General features: G+C 48.2%; 2 protein-coding genes across 2 annotated transcripts in view; both read left to right on the top strand.

Moving 5' to 3' along the window:
• Nucleotides 1–16405, top strand: part of SF3A1 (splicing factor 3a subunit 1) — a 418137-nt gene that overhangs the window by 148983 nt on the left and 252749 nt on the right. The gene's annotated exons all lie outside the window — the stretch shown is intronic.
• GAL3ST1 (galactose-3-O-sulfotransferase 1) lies at nt 3846–9865 on the top strand. Its single transcript, XM_063143833.1, has 2 exons — nt 3846–3974; nt 8199–9865. Exons 1-2 carry the CDS (start codon nt 3850–3852, stop codon nt 9340–9342), a joined length of 1269 nt encoding a protein of 422 aa, XP_062999903.1. The 5' UTR covers nt 3846–3849; the 3' UTR covers nt 9343–9865.

Genomic DNA, 16405 nt, shown 5'->3' with positions numbered 1-16405 from the left:
GCTCTCAGCTGGAGCTGGACCCAGGCACGATGGAGAGGTGTCTGGCTGCTGCTTCCTCCCTCACTGGTGGCCCCTCCAGGGACAGTTGGTGAGAGCCTTTTTTGGCTGAATGGCGGCATAAAAATGCTTAAATAAATAAATAAATAAATAATGTGGGCACTGCAACCATTGCCCTCAATCACTACAGCTGAAGGCTTTCATTAATCTCTTGGATGGACTGGAATATACTCTCAGGTTTTTGCCGACCTGCACGACTGCAAATGTCATACACGTCATTTTGTGCCCATGTCCTAAAATGTATGTAGGACAAACTTCCAGACCGCTAAGGATGAGGATCACGGAACATAAGAATAAGATTCGTAATCGACACATGGAAGCTCCTTTGACTTCACATTTCTTGGATCATAATCATTCTCCAGAGTCAATGCTGTTTTTTGCTGTGGAACACATTAAACAACATCCCCATAAACATGTATGCATTTCAGAACTCCTGTTAAAAAGGGAAGCATACTGGATCTTTAAGCTGGGTTCGATGTTACCCCATGGTCTTGACATCACTAGAAAGAAAAAGATTTCACATTGTTCTCTCTGTTTCCAAAAGAGTCAAATACTTGCATCTGTGGGAAGAATATGATGTACCAAGTAAAAGGCAACAGACACACATAGTTCTAGTTTAAGGTCACTCGCATTGCTTGCTATGCATTCCTTAATAATGAGAACACTAGCGACAATGCACCCACTATTACCCAATGAGACAACGAATGTAAAGGTGACTTATGATTGTATGCACTAACACTTTCTCTTATAACCGAACATGCTACTAAAAAGACCAATAGGGTGCTATAAATGTAATGACGTTGATCAATGACAAATTGAATGCACTTTTTTGATCAAGAGACTATAAATGTTTCAAGTATTTTTTTGATCAGGGTGCTCTGGTTTGATTTGATGCTAGAGTGCCCAATACTGCAGTATTGTTCTAATAAAACTTGGCTAAGTTGGATTCTCGACCCCTTGTGTGTTTATTTATTTATTTATTACATTTTTATACCGCCCAATAGCCGAAGCTCTCTGGGCGGTTCACAAAAATTAAAACCATAATAAAACAACCAACAGGTTAAAAGCACAAGTACAAAATACAGTATAAAAAATGTTTGATTGGGATATACTCGCCAGGGCCAGGACCTGCAAACCCTAATTGAGGGACATCAGTTTTGGTGACCATCGGCAGGAATGCTGAGAAGCCTTGCCTCGGTTTCTCCTCATCGGCTCTGTGTTGTTTTGGGTAGACTAAGGGATCAGCGCGCACCGGAGGATTAAACTGGAGATTGTTTCCTCTGACCATTATTTGCTAGAGCTGGTGAGAGTTTCAAAGGCGTTATGCAGAGAATCAGCTTAGCCAGACGGGGACAAGGAGAGGAAGGAATCTACGGAGACTGGGTTAAAGGGAAGGGGGCAGCTGAAAAAGGTCCACTTGCAACAGGCATCGAGAACAGGTTCCAATCCTGTGAATTGCCTTGGAAAGCATTGGATCAAGGGAAAATAAAAGCAAAAGGAGGTTTGCTTTAAGAGTTGTAAGCTGTCACCCAGAGGTCAAAATGGGAACTGCCCAGTCAAAAGAATGGAACATTTGCAAAAAAATCGCCCAAGAGCTAGGGGAAAAGCTTTCACTTTCTCCCCCAATAGCTGCCAGGGTGAGAAGCAAAGACAAAGAAGCCGTACTAGCTCCATCAAGGCAAGCAGTGGGGCCAGAAGGGATGCCAGTTTTTATACACGTGCCCTTCACCACCCCAGACTTGCTTAACTGGAAGCAGTCTGTAAGTTCAGACCGACAGAACCCCCAAGGCATGGAACAGATTGTTGGCAACAATCTTCCTTACTCATGAGCCCACATGGACAAGGCCTGCTAAGTACCTTGTTAACTCCTGAAGAAAAAAGATTGGTTTTGGATAAAGCTCGAGCCGTAAGCCAACATCGCAATCCTGACAAAGACGTGGACATGTTGTGTCCTAAAGTAAACCCAGGGTGGCAGGCAAATGTAAGCACTGAGCGCCAACATTTAGAACATTATAGAGGTTCGGTGCTGGCTGAGCTCAAAGAAGCTGTTCCAAAACAGAAGAATCTTTCCAAACTCTGTGAGGTTCGTCAAGGTCCAGAGGAAAACCCCTTGTCTTTCTATGAGCGCTTGTGTGATACAGCTAGGAAATGGACAGATTTGGACCCAGAAAAGCAGGAGAATGCAAAAATGTTTAACACGCTGTTTACTGGACAGCTCCGGATATAAGGAGCTGAAAGATTTTCAGCTAGTGAAGTTTCCGAAGCTGGCCCTGCACAGGCGCAGAGCCCATATGTGTGACTGCACAGATGACCACTCGAAGAACTGCAGTTACAGGTAAGCAACCTGTCTTTCTCGACCCCTTGTGTGTTTGTTTGGGATATACACGCCGGGGCCAGGACCTGCAAACCCTAATTGAGGGACATCAGTCTGAATGATAAATGGGACCTGTCCCCCTTTTTTATAACAAGTCACAACCAAGTTGTTACAGGATTACACCCGCCATGTTTCAGCACAGGAAGATGCCACATAAGAATGTTTCTTTAATTTTCAGCTGACAACAAAATTGGCCTTCACTTAGACCTGAGTGAAGATAATTTATGGTTTCATTCCAATTAGATTACTTTTCTACACATTTATTTATTATTTATTATTTAAAGCATTTTTACAGTGCTGCCTCACCATTTCTGGCATCGAGGTGCTTTACAATAACATATATTATTTTCTCAGTATTTTAACACCTAATTTAACTTAAATTTAAACTTTGCTGTTTTAATCTCATGTTTTAACCTATATTAATTTTTCCTGTGCGGTTTTATTCTGGTTGTGCTTTTGATATTGTATTTTGTATTTTAAATTTGTTGGTAGTTTTTATGCTCTTCATGGTTTTAATTTTTGTGAGCCGCACAGAGAGCTTTAGCTATTGGGCGGTATAAAAATGTAATAAATAAATAAATAATAATAAAAAAAACAATTCCATTAAAACCGTCAACCCACATGTGATATATAGCTCTCTGTCCAACCATTATTCATGGGGAAGGACTTTTGGCACACATTTTTGAAACTCAGCCCTAATGAAAGGTACAATATATGGTTTTGAAGCTAGCTCCTTAGGTCAAGGTTTTGAATGATATCAGTAGCAACAACATAAAACATTTACAATTTTGTCTTTCAGTGCAAAGAAGAAAGAATGGTGATTAGGCAATTTCAAATGATTTGGTTCTCTACTTAGTTGTGATAAGGGAATTATTGTGTTTTAATGGCATGTCTGCACTATGCTGTTGCGATTTATGTGATGGTTAGCCTGTATATTATTGTTACAGCGCTGCATCCCCCGTGGACTGTTTGAAATGACAAACAGTGATTTACAACCGAAGAAGACTGGCATTGAAACAGAATACACAATCCGGAATGTCCGTTTTGATTTGATTGATGTTGTTGTGTCACTACTATGTATATTTAGCCCGCATTATCATTTATTTGTTATCACTATTGAGATTTTAATTGTATATTCAGATTTGTAATCTTGACTGTTTACTGTTGTCTGTAAATTGGACTATGGTTGAGAGTTATTACATTCACTGATTAATGTGTAAATACACAATACTGAATAACAGTTTTTGGGTACTCCTTGTTAATGTCCATATAGGAAATTGAACCATATTTCTTAGGTCCTCTTTCTTACCTTCTCTACGTGAGGGCAACTCCCTTTTCTTTTTGGTGTCTGCCAGGAATCTGCCACAAGAATTAACTGCCCCTTTTTGTCCCCCCACCCCACCCCGCAGGTGATCGTAATGATGCACCAGAAGAAGAACTGGAAGTCCATGTGCAAGGGCCTCGTCTTGGGGACTCTCCTAACCATCTTCATGCTGCTTCTCTACTCCTACGCCATGCCACCCTTACAAGTCAGCATGACAGAGTGAGTGAAGCTGGCATCATGGGAAGACTCATGTGCAAGCATAGGCGTGCGCAGCACATTTCATTTGGGCGTGCACCCAGGGATTTTTTTTTTAAAGGCGACCATGTCTTGAATACTCAATCATAAAGGACATTATTTTTATTCATTTATTTATTAAACCCTGTAGACACTGATGCCTTACTCTGTGTTCGGCTTGCCTGACCATGGGAAGGCCGTTGCAAGTGAAGCGGGGGTGGTGGGGATGGGCAGACATTCCTCAGGCCCCAGCACTGGTGGGGCTTTGTGGTGACACTGTCCAGAGGAGAGGCTTATGAGACGACATTCGTCTTCGGGGGCCCTCCTCCTCCTGGCCTCTTTAAAGCACGGCTCCCAGCAGAGCGATACCTTTTCACCCCTGCTGCCAGGAGGGGTGGCGGCAGCAGAGCAGCTGGAGGGCTGTTCCTGCCACGTGGACCACATTTTGGCACAACATGCGCTCGGTATCATTTACATGCACCTCTGTTGATGCGAGGTCAGTCGGCGCAGCTGCTCCAGCAGTGGCCGAGGGGGTGGAGCTCCTGGCAGAGAGGCTCCCAGCAGGGCGATTCCTTGTCATTCCTGCTGCTTGGGCAACAGTGCTCTCTCAGAGGCAGAAGTTCTTCGGCATGATGGCAGAGCATCTGGATCCTCTCCGGATCCGTACTCAATGCCGCCCTCAATCAGGTGCTTATTGCTTGAGGCACATCCGGCACATCCCTTGCGCCCGCCTATGTGTACACCAAACTACAGGCTGTTTACCTGTGTCAACAAGAAAAATCTGAAAAAAATAGAAAAGCACTTCAGCAGATCAAAATTGAGAGGACCTCAGATATCATTAAAGGAACTAGGGAATGGGGTAGATTTTGCCTGACGCTTAAGGAAGGAAAGGAACCTCTCGTGCAAGCACTGAGTCATTACTGACTCTTGGAGGGACGCCAGCTTTCGCTGACGTTTTCTTGGCAGGCCTTATAGCGGGGTGGTTTGCCGTTGCCTTCCCTGGCCGTTATTACCTTTCACCCAGCTAACTGGGTACTCATTTTACCAACCTCAGGAGGATGGAAGGCTGAGTCGACCCGAGCTGGCTGCCTGAAACCAGCTTCCGCTGGGATCGAACTCAGGCCATGGGGAGAGTTTCGGCTGCAAAAACTGCTGCTTTACCACTCTGCACCACACGAGGCTTTCTGGCGCTTAAAGGATAGCCAAGAAAGTGTCAGGCAAAGACATCCATGGAGGGAGTTTCATCATTTGTGTGCCACCAAAAAAAAAAAAAAAAAAGGTTGTCTCTGTAGTAGCCATCAGCCTGTCCTCAGAACATAATGGCATAAGAAAAGGCCTGCTGAATCAGACCACAGAGTTATCTAGATCAGCCTTTCCCAATCCGGTGCCCTCTAGATGTGTTGGACTTCAACTCCCATAATTCCTAACCAGCATGGCCCAGGAGAGTATAACTTGATGTGACCTGAGCTGGCAGTGACCGACCAAGAAAGAGATCTTGAGGTTGTGGTGGACAGCTCGATGAAAATGTCGACCCTGCGTGCGGTTGCTGTAAAGAAGGCAAACTCCATGTTAGGCATTATAAGAAAAGGAAGTGAGAATAAAATGGCCAGTATCGTACTACCCTTATACAAATCTATGGTGCCACCACACTTCAAATACTGTGTACAGTTCTGGTCACCACACCTAGAAAAGGATATCATAGAGCTGGAAAAAGTGCAGAAAAGGGCAACTAAAATGATCCAGGGGGCTGGAGCATCTCTCCTATGAGGGAAGGTTACAACTGCTGGGATTGTTCAGCTTGGAAAAGAGGAGGCTAAGGAGAAACATTAGAGGGGTACAAAATGATGCATGGTGTGAAGAATGTGGATAGGGTGATATTTTTCTCCCTCTCCTATAATAGTAGAACCCAGGGTCGTCCCATGAAGCCGATTCAGGACAGATAAAAGGAAGTACTTCTTCACACAGGACATCGTTAAACTATGGAATTCACTGCCACAAGATGTGGTGATGGCCACCAATTTGGATGGCTTTAAAAGGGGGTTGGACAAATTGTCTATGCAATACCTGCCCGTTGTATTCCAAGGCCTGTTAATGTCCTCCAGTATCAAAGGCAGTAAGCCTGTATTTATTTATTTATTTATTTATTACATTTTTATACCGCCCAATAGCTGAAGCTCTCTGGGCGGTTTACAAAAATTAAAAGCATGAAAAGCATAAAAACAATCAACAATTTAAAAACATGAATACAAAATACAACATAAAAAGCACAACCAGGATTAAAACCACACAGCAAAAATTGATATAGGTTAAAATATGGAATTAAACAGCAAAGTTTAAATTTATAAATAAATAAATAAAATGCTGAGAAAATAAAAAGGTCTTCAACTGGCGATGAAAGGAGTACAGTGTAGGTGCCAGGTGGACCTCTCTGGGGAGCTCATTCCACAACCGGGGTGCCACAGTGGAGAAAGCCCTCCTCCTAGTAGCCACCTGCCTCACTTCCTTTGGCAGGGGCTCGCGGAGAAGGACCCCTGAGGATGACCTTAGGGTCCAGGCAGGTACGTATGGGAGGAGGCGTTCCTTCAGATAGCCTGGCCCCAAGCTGTTTAGGGCTTTGAATGTTAGTATATACTAGTTGGCGGGGAACATGGGTGTGAGGGTACTCTTGCACCGTGTCAGGCTTGTGGGTCCCTGGTCGACAGCTGGTTGGCCACTGTGTGAACCGAGCGCTAGACTAGATGGAGTCTTGTTCCTAATCCAGCCTCAGGGCTCTTCTGATGCTCTTCAGAGAGTTTGCCCAGATGAAGGAAATAGCTTTCTCCTTTGTTGCTCCTCAGCAACTGGTACTGAAAAGTGCTGCATAGCTTTCATGAGTAATAGCGGTTAATAGAGAATTTGCCTAATACCCTTTTAAAGCAACCTAATCTAGGCCATCACCTCGTGGCAGCAAATTCCATAAATTATCTATATATATAAAAGCCCAGACTGCTCCTCCAAGCCAGTTATAGTTTTTGCCCTCTGGCGCCATCTAGGGATGTTCCTCGGAGCTGCAGCCTTCTATGGACTTTCCAAGTTCCGAGAAATAGTTTTTCCCTCTGGCGCCATCTAGTGACGTTTCTCAGAACTGCGGCCTTCTATGGAAGTTCCAAGTTCCGAAGAAAGATAACTGCCAGGAGCTTCCGGGCTAGCAGAGGGGCCAAAACCCACTAACCTCCTCACTAGACTGCTTCTCTACACCAGGGCCGGTGCCAGACTATTTTGCACCCTAGGCAGGTGAGGGGCTTCCAGCCGGGCGCACCATTCCGAAGCCAGAATGCTGGGGTTGGGGGGCAGGGCGCTGCTTCCGGGCGCGCCGTTCCAAAGCCACCGCCCCGCCCCCAACCCCAGTGTGGGACGCTGGGGTTGGGGGGCAGGGCGGTGGCTTCCGAACGGCGCACCCGGAAGCCGCTCTAGGAGACCGGCTTACAGCGCTCCGTTCGGCGTCCTCCTTTGCTTGGTGCTCTAGGCTGCCGCCTGAGCTGCCTCTATGGCAGCGCCAGCCCTGCTCTACACTTGTCATATGACGGGCTTTTTTGCTAGTGCCTTGTTTAAAAGGAATGACTTCCTCTTGTTTGTCCTGACATCCACTGCCCATCCATTTTACTGGGAGACCCCAAGTTTTATTTATATATTTATTTATTGCATTTCTATACCACCCAATAGCCGAAGCTCTCTGGGCCGTTTACAAAATTAATGGGTGGCATAGAAATGCAATAAATAAATAAATAAATTACTAGAACTTGGAGTCTCCCAGTAAAATGGATGGGCAGCAAAAAGTGCCCCCTATCCCCTTTCTCTACACCGTGCATGCTTTTATAAAGACCTCCCATATTAATTAGTCATGTTTCCCGCCCCCCACTAAACTCACCAGCCTCCAAAACTTCAGTCTTTTCTCATTGGGAAGGGGCTCCTGCCCCTGGATCATTTGAGTTGCCCTCTTTAGCATCTATTCCAAATCTTGATTGACAGCTCAGTTGATGTGGATGGAGTTGCCCTCTAGATCCCTTCTTTATCATACTATATTCAACTCCTAAAAACCCCAACGTCTGCCTCCAGCACAACGGGTGGGGATCAGTCCTGAATTATATGAATTATAGTCAAGAAAGGGAGCAGGAGAGGTTCTTCACATATCCCAGGAAAGATCCTCATGATTCACATTTCTTTTCCCAGGGTCCCGATCCCCTACTCGTGCTCTTCCTACCCTACTCAGGTCTGGCTCTCCGCCAATAGCAGCCACAATCCCCTGGGACACAAGTGCCTCCCAAAGCTGGACATCATGTTCATGAAGACCCACAAGACAGCAAGCAGCACCATCCTCAACATCCTCTTCCGCGTCGGGGAGAAACACCGCCTCAAGTTTGCCTTTCCTAACGGACGCAATGACTTTTACTATCCGTCGTTCTTCGAACGCAGCCAGGTGCAGGATTACCAGCCCGGCATGTGCTTCAACGTCATTTGTAACCACATGCGCTTTCAGTATGCAGAAGTGCGCAAGCTGCTGCCAGCCGACACCATCTTTGTGACCGTGCTGCGGGACCCCGCCTACCTCTTTGAGTCCTCCTTCCACTACTTCGGGCACATCGTTCCCTTGACTTGGAAGGTGTCGGGTGAGGATAAGCTGGCTGAATTCCTGCGTGACCCGTGGCATTACTACGATCCCGGTGGGTTCAATGCTCACTACCTCCAGAACCTCCTCTTCTTTGACCTGGGCTACGACAATAACCTCGACCCTCACAGCCCTCTGGTTGAGGAGTATATCCGTGAGATTGATGACCGCTTCCATCTGGTCATGCTGCTGGAGTACTTTGATGAATCTTTGGTGCTTCTAAAGGACTTGCTGTGCTGGGAGCTGGAAGACATCCTCTACTTCAAACTCAATGCCCGGAAAGACTCCACCATCTCCAAACTGACCGAGGAACTGTACCAGAAGGCCACAGCCTGGAACCTCATCGATGCCAAACTCTACCGGTACTTCAACGCTACCTTCTGGCGCAGAGTGGACGCCTACGGGAGAGAGAGGATGGCCCAGGACGTGGCCAGGCTTTCTGAAGAGAATGAGAAGATGAGGAGCATCTGCATTGACGGGGGCCGCCCTGTGGATGCCAGTGCCATCCAGGAGTCCGGCATGCAGCCGTGGCAGCCGATTGGCCAGAAGTCCATCCTGGGCTACAACCTGAAGAAAAGGATCAACAAGAAGTACCGGAAACTTTGCCGCAAGATGCTGACGCCCGAGATCCAGTACCTGACAGACCTGGGGGCCAACATCTGGCTCACCAAGCTATGGAGCTGGGTGCGGAAGTTCCTCAAGTGGTAGAAGGGCCACGCTCCTTGTTCCTGCCCAGCACGTCTCCCATCTGAAAGAACCACCAGGCGCTTCTGTTTTGCTTCCCTCCTTCTTTACGTTAATTGGTTGGACACAACTCATCTTGTGCCACCAGCAAATGTGGGTGCTGGCTTGAGAACAACAAGGAACCAGTGACCTTGACAGCTGAAAAAGAAGGAGAGGAATGACCAGAGCTTCCGGCTGGCATGGGAAGGACCTACTTGCCCCCCCTCCCCCATTTTAGCCAGGGCTTTGGCAGGAGGGAAGTTGAGGTGCTGAAGCATAAGCAGCGTCACCGGTGGTGCAGTGCAGATCCCAAAGAGCTGAGCTAGCCCCGCTGCTTTAGCTAAGAGCCGAGCGAACAAGGACAGGCAGCAGCCCCAAGAAACAGTTGCCATTTTCAGTATTTTGCTTGTTATTTAGGACTTCATTATTGCTTTTTCCCTTCTCAAATTCTGTTTCACACTGTTGGGGACAGCAACCGTGGCAGGTGACCTGCCACCCTGTTTTCTTAATCCACAGATTTGTTAGGAGCATGAGGGAAGGAACTGCGTGGAGGTGTGCGTTTGTGTGCTGATGCATAAGTGTGTGCATGGACGGATGTTCCTTCCTAAAGAAGCAAATCAGCACATGTGCCATGTGGTTAGAACTACCGGGCTGGACAGAGGATGGCCTGGCCGGGCAGCACATTTCTTAATGAGAGTGTGTGTGAGACTTAGACTGTTGTTTCTATGGGCAAATATCAACACCACAGACTTAAAGGCGTTTAAGGGTCATTCCATCTCCTCTAGGAAGGCTGTGTGGAGAGCCTGGGACTTTTAACAAAATTATCAGCATCCTCACCGGATCACATTTTCCAGGATGCTTTGCAGGAAAGACACAACAGTTGAATCCATCTTAGACTGCAGAGATGCCCACAGAGATGCGACGAATAGATGAGCTGTGAAGGTGTGTTGGTCTGTGTGTTTGCACACACAAGCGAAGCTCCTGCACAGGGTGCTCCCTTGTTTGCCTGTGCTGTTGAAATCCACCCCTCAGACGGAATCAATGCAGTGGGTTTTGCTTTGTGGTTGAGAAGGAAGGAAGTGGGTTCCCCACCAGGTATTCACGTCTGCCTCTCTTCAAAACTGCACAAGCCGCAGTGTGTGAGAGACAACAAGGAACTGGAATTTGCACTGACTCGCACAGCACCCCTGTGGACGATCCGTTTCACAATGGCTGCATGCAGTAGATGAATGACATGGTTAACGTTCAGTCATTTCCCTTTCTTTCAAGGAGGGCTGCCCGTAGCAGGCGAGGTCTGCAGCCTCCGCAGCCTCAGAATTCTCTCTAGGGGGAAAAGACGGGCCATGTGATCAGTTCTCAGCAGGCCTGCTTCTTAATCACACTCCGGTGCTTACAAATAACTGACCTGGAGCAGCCCATATGTATGATACATACCACCAAGTCTGGGTGGGACGAATCTGCGCCAGCTGCTCTTAGCAACTGTGTACGTGTGGTTTCATCTGCTTATGCTTCTGTTTCATCTCCTTTGCTCACAAAAGTGCAACGTGTTTATTTTTATTTAGTAGTTAGAAAGTGGCTTTTTAAAAATATATTTGTAAGCAGCATCAGCATTTGAGTTGTTTGCAGATGACAGATGACATGACTAAGTATGTAGCCCAGTGATCGACCCTCAGACACACAGCCCTTCGCTGACAGCCCAGTAAAGTCAAGCTATGCTATGCAAAGGAACGAAAACAACCCAAACCCTCAGAATTGCTGATTTATGTATTCTAAACTCAGCCTCTTGTGACCAAGGCCCTACTGAGATGAACAGTGGTGGACGCTGTTGACATTTTGCTGGAAGATCTCAGGTTAGCATTCTGTGCCCACAATCTGTGTGTGTCTGGGTGTACATATCATCATCCAACTTGAACCCTGAGCCATGTCCTATATCTTTGTGGGCTGGTCCAGGTGCTACAGAATGTAGCCTGTTTGCTTTCGCCAACTCTTGTTTCTCTTGACATCGCCCGAACGAACGTCCTCACTGGTTTGAGGATCCCAAAGTTTCCCTCTTCGAAGAGGAGATGTCAGCCACACACAGCGGGATCTGGTGAAGACTACTGTACTGATAGGGAAGGCGGGTGCAAGTCAGAAAGGAGTGGATTTGTGTGTGTTTCAGTTGCTGCTGCTCATTGAGGAGGGATTTCAGGATGGTTACGATCCATGCAAGAGTTCCTTGAGGATTGGGCAGTGCTAAAGGGACCCAGGTGATCACAGGAAGTCTGTAAGTCAAGAGAGATCCTTATGGGAATCTCTTTGTCAATGAGGCAGCCAGTGAAACAGCAGGAGAAGAGGGAATGGTGAACATCACTCAGGCCAGAATCCCAGAGCTCCTCGCTGGGGGGCGGGGAGGGGGGAATGGACTTTTCCCTTGACACGGAGCTGGAGCAGGTAAACCACCTTTCCTGGTGAGGGTGATCATTTGCCAATCCTCCCTCCCAATTATCTTCCATTCACTTGCTGTTGGGAGAAAGGGATAGGAGGCCCTGGATATGAGTGCCTCCATTAACACCTGATGAAAGGTGGATGTGGTGTCCACTTCAGAGGAGGGTCTGTGGAACCAAGAGATGGAAGAACCCAGAGGCGGATTTGGCTCTTTTAAGGGAAGGTGGCAGCATCTAGGTTCAGAAAGAGCCCATAAAGACTGATGATTTTGACACACGGGTTTCGGAAGGAATCATGCAAGAGATGTATATGGAAGTATGGAAGACTCATGGTCTTAAGGGCGCCCTGAGGATGGGTGTGCTTGTTAGTGGCTCTCGTCCCATTCTCCGTATCTTACTGCAGTTGACTACAGTAGTGTAAAAGGGCACAACACCTGCCTGCTCTGTCCCATGTGTGCCTCTTTAACGTTCTCCATTTGTAAAGATAAGCAATAAAAATGCTATAGTTTTGTAAAATAAGTATAATGTATATTGGACTGTTTTTAATACAAAGATCTTCCAGCTGTTCCCGGTCTTGCCTCTCTCTTTTGTTTTCTTTAACTATTTCAAGTTGGCAGTGGGTGGCAGGGGGGTGGGTGGCAAGACTATAAAGGGCGTTGGGCAAAGGGCGGGGGGGCAGAAGCACAGGGCAGGACGCTGCTCCCTGCCAGAGGAACCGCTGGGAGGTTGCATCCTGCCCTCCTAGGAAGCCGCCATAGCAAGGGTGAGACCAGAATGGCCCCGGGCTTCAACCAGGAAATGATCAGCTACACAGAGCTTCCTGCCCCCCCTCTTTCCCCTTCATCTACCCCCCACCCCACCCACCCCGGGAGCCCTCCTTCGACTCTCAATAGACCTGGGAGCGCAGAAGCAAGAGGAATGATGCTCCCTGGTCTCCGTCACCAAACAGAGAGCCATGGGCCACCAGCCAGGACGCCAGCAACCTGCTCCTTTCCAAGCAAGAGCATCAGCAAGAGCAGATCACCCCAATATTAAAATATTTAAAACATTTAAAATACATAACAATTAAAATACATAATGGAGGTCCAGACTATTCGCCAAAGGCCTGCCAGAACAAAAAGGGTTTTGCCTGCTTCCAGAAACACATCACAGAGGGAGCCAGTCTAGCATCCCCGGGAAGGGAATTCACAGAGCCCTGGAGCAGCCACTGAGAAGGCCCTCTCCCACGTTCCCACCCAGTGTGCCTGTTATGGTGGTGGGACCAAGAGAAAGGCTTCCCCAGAAGATCTCAAAGCACGGGCAGGCTTTGAGATCTTTTGGGAGAATACAGTCTTTCTGATAACCTGGATCCAAGCCGTATAAAGTTTTATAGGTGATAACCAGCACTTTGAATTGTGCCCAGAAACAGACTGGAAGCCGGTGGAGCTGTTTCAACAGGGGAGTTGTATGGCCACCTGTCAACACTCTGGCTGCAGTTCTTTGAACCAGCTGAAGCTTCCAAACACTCTTCAAAGGCAGCACCACGTAGAGCGCGTTACAGTAATCCATTCGGGATGTAACTAAGGCATGTGTCACCGTGGCCAGGTCCGACATCTCTAGGGACGGGCGCAGCTGGCGCACTAGCTTTAACTGTGCAAATGCACTCCTGGCCACCGCCGAAACTTGGGCATCCAGGCTCAGGGCTGAATCCAGAAGTACACCCAAGCTGCGGACCTGTGTCTTCAGGGGGAGTGTAACCCCATCCAGCAAGCTGAACCCCTATTCCCTGATCTGCCTTTCGACTGACCAGGAGCACCTCTGTCTTGTCTAGATTAAGTGTCAATTTATTTGCCCTCATCCAATCCATTACTGCCAACAAACACCGGTTTAGCATAGAAACAGCTTCCTTGGAATTGGGTGGATAGGAGTAGTAGAGTTGGATGTCATTGGCACACCGCACCCCAAAACTCCAGCTAACCTCTCCCAACCGTTTCATGTATATGTATGGGGGACAAATCAGAACCCTGAGGGACTCCACAAGCCAACGGCCAAGGAGTTGAACAGAAGTACCCCAGCACTACCGTCTGGGTCCGCCCCTCCAGGAAGGAATGGAGCCACTGTAAAACAGTGCCTCCAAGACCCATCCCAGCAAGGTGGCTCAGAAGGATACCATGGTAGGTGGTATTGAACGCTGCTGAGAGGTTTAGCAGCAGCAACAAGGACACACTCCCCTTGTCTAGTTCCTGGCGTAGGTCATCCACCGAGGTGACCAAAGCTGTTTCTGTCCCATAACCAAGTCTGAAGCCAGATTTATTTATTTATTTTATTGCATTTTTATACCGCCCAATAGCTGAAGCTCTCTGGGTGGTTTGAAATGGATCTAGATAATCTGTCTCATCCAGGAATACCTGGAGTTGGGAGGCCACTAGGTGTTCCAATACCTTGCCCAAAAACGGAATATTGGCAGCTGGACAGTAGTTATCCAAAAAGATGGGATTCAGGGAGGGCTTTTTCAATGTGGGTCTTGCGAAGGGAGGCATTGACCACGCCAGTTACCCACTCAGCAAAGATCTAATACACATGTGGTGGCTCTCACCTCTCCAAGGAGCCTGTCCACATCATCAGGCTGTACAAATTGAAAGGTATCCAATAATACTGGACAAGTAGGTACCAGAGAGCCTCGTGTGGCGCAGAGTGGTAAGCAGCAGTTACTGCAGCCGAAACTCTCCCCACAGCCTGAGTTCGATCCCAGCAGAAGTTGGTTCTCAGGCAGCCGGCTCAGGTCGACTCAGCCTTCCAAGGTCGGTAAAATGAGTGCCCAGCTAGCTGGGGGAAAGGTAACTGCAACTGGGGAAGGCAATGGCAAACCACCCCACATCAAAGTCTGCCAAGAAAATGTCAGTGAAAGCAAGCATCCCTCTAGGAGTCAGTAATGACTCAAGTGCTTTGCATGAGAGCTTCCTTTCCTTTCCTAGGTACCAGAGTTACATCCACTGGATCTGTAACCAACTCAGAGCGGATCTGAGTGATTTTGTCTGCAAAGTGCTGGGCAAATTGGTCACAGAGGGCTGTTGAAAGGTCTGAATTCTTCATGGACAGATCACTACCTGGTGGGGTTTAGACTTGCTGGCACTCAAAGCCTCTGCAGGGGTGGAGGACTGATTAAGATGGTCTGCCCCAGGAGGCTGATGGATCTTAATGGTTTTCTGATGGCTCTTGGGGATTGTCTTGTTACCTTGGCAGATAATTCTGTTGAAGCCCTGGTCAATCTCTGGAATGGAGAGATGACCAGGGACGTGGACACTCTTCTATCCCAAGCACCTGCCTTCAGATACACACATTTGAACCCCGCTGACTGCAGGACAGGGCACCTGGTCGGGGGAAGAGAACCCAAATACACCACTGCCACTCCATCTCCCTGCCCCCACCTGCCCCCACCCCCAGTACTTGCCAACTGCTGGACAGAGAACCCTGGTGAGCAAAGCTGAGAGAGCTTAACTCCCACATCTTCATCCAACCAGGTCTCTGTGACACAGGGCAGGGCAACATGCTCACCCAGGATAGCAGCGGTTTTCCCATTCACCGACCTGGCATTCGCCAGCAGCAATTTCAACCCAGGGGGGTCTGTTGCCAAGGCCACCCAGGTTATTTGAGTTGGGGGATAGTTTGGGACAGCCAGCACCCCGTTGTTGCACCCTCTCTTAGTAAGCTGCAACTGTCTCCGCCCCCCCCCCCTCTGTATTTCCCTCTGTCCTATATAACTCATTGACTTCCATCACCTCCCTCCTGCTTTGGAAAGCACATATTTATTATGGCAGGCTGGCAATACCCTCACAGAATATTACGTGGAGGCAGTCCTGCAGGCCAAAAGTGGAAACAAGCAGCCCCTCTGGCTCCTTTCGGGCAGGGGGACAGGCCCTCGCCCTCGTGTGCTCCCCTGAAGGGCCACCCCCAAAGGGGCAACCCTCTTTGGTCTCGCCCCTTCGGAGGCGACCCCGTCGGCATCAATCCTGCCCCCACAGGAGTCTGTTTTTTTCTCCCCCCTCCCCAGTCCCCAAACGTTGTTGCAGCTGGGGGTGGGGTGGCTCTTTGCTGGGCCTGAGTCTGTAAGGATTGTAGCGGAGAAGTTCCACAGTCCAGGTAAACCCCCACAAGGCACCACAAGTGGTGTGGTTTTCACAACATGGAGATAAATATGATCAGCTGCTAAGGGCTGCACATTGAGCTGTTGTTAAAGGCACAGCAGCAATGGCGGGTTGAAAAGTTGGCAGTCCTCCCGGCTCTAACAGCAGCTCTGTAGTCACTGGACCACAACTGCTCCGTCCCCCAGCCCTTTTCTCTTCAGCATCCTTGGGAAACTCCTGTAATGATTGACTCTGGGGCTGAGTTCGGACGACAAACTAATCAATGGTTGTTTTCCATTTTGTTCCTATTACTGCCCCCCCCTCCCATTGATTAGCATGTTGCCTGGGTGAGATAAGCTTTCCTCCCCACCCACCCACCCACCCAGCTCAGTTCAGAGCTGTGCTCCATCCTGATGAGATCCAAGCTGCTCAGGAAGAATCCCCGGCACCTGCAGATGTGGGCAGGGCCAGGGGAGTATAAAAAGATGGCCCACAGGTGTGCAAAGATGGCTCCTGCCTTCG

The sequence above is a fragment of the Elgaria multicarinata genome, chromosome 18 (assembly GCF_023053635.1).
Source record: "Elgaria multicarinata webbii isolate HBS135686 ecotype San Diego chromosome 18, rElgMul1.1.pri, whole genome shotgun sequence".
NCBI lineage: Eukaryota > Metazoa > Chordata > Lepidosauria > Squamata > Anguidae > Elgaria > Elgaria multicarinata.
The sequence above is the reverse complement of the archived record's forward strand: the minus strand, read 5'-3'. Positions and strand labels throughout refer to the sequence as shown.

Excerpts from the sequence above, each read along its gene's own strand:
- GAL3ST1 (XM_063143833.1), top strand. The coding sequence starts at position 3,850 with ATGATGCACCAGAAGAAGAACTGGAAGTCCATGTGCAAGGGCCTCGTC. Across the intron at positions 3,975-8,198 it reads TTACAAGTCAGCATGACAGA|GGTCCCGATCCCCTACTCGT; the intron begins GTGAGTGAAGCT and ends TTCTTTTCCCAG.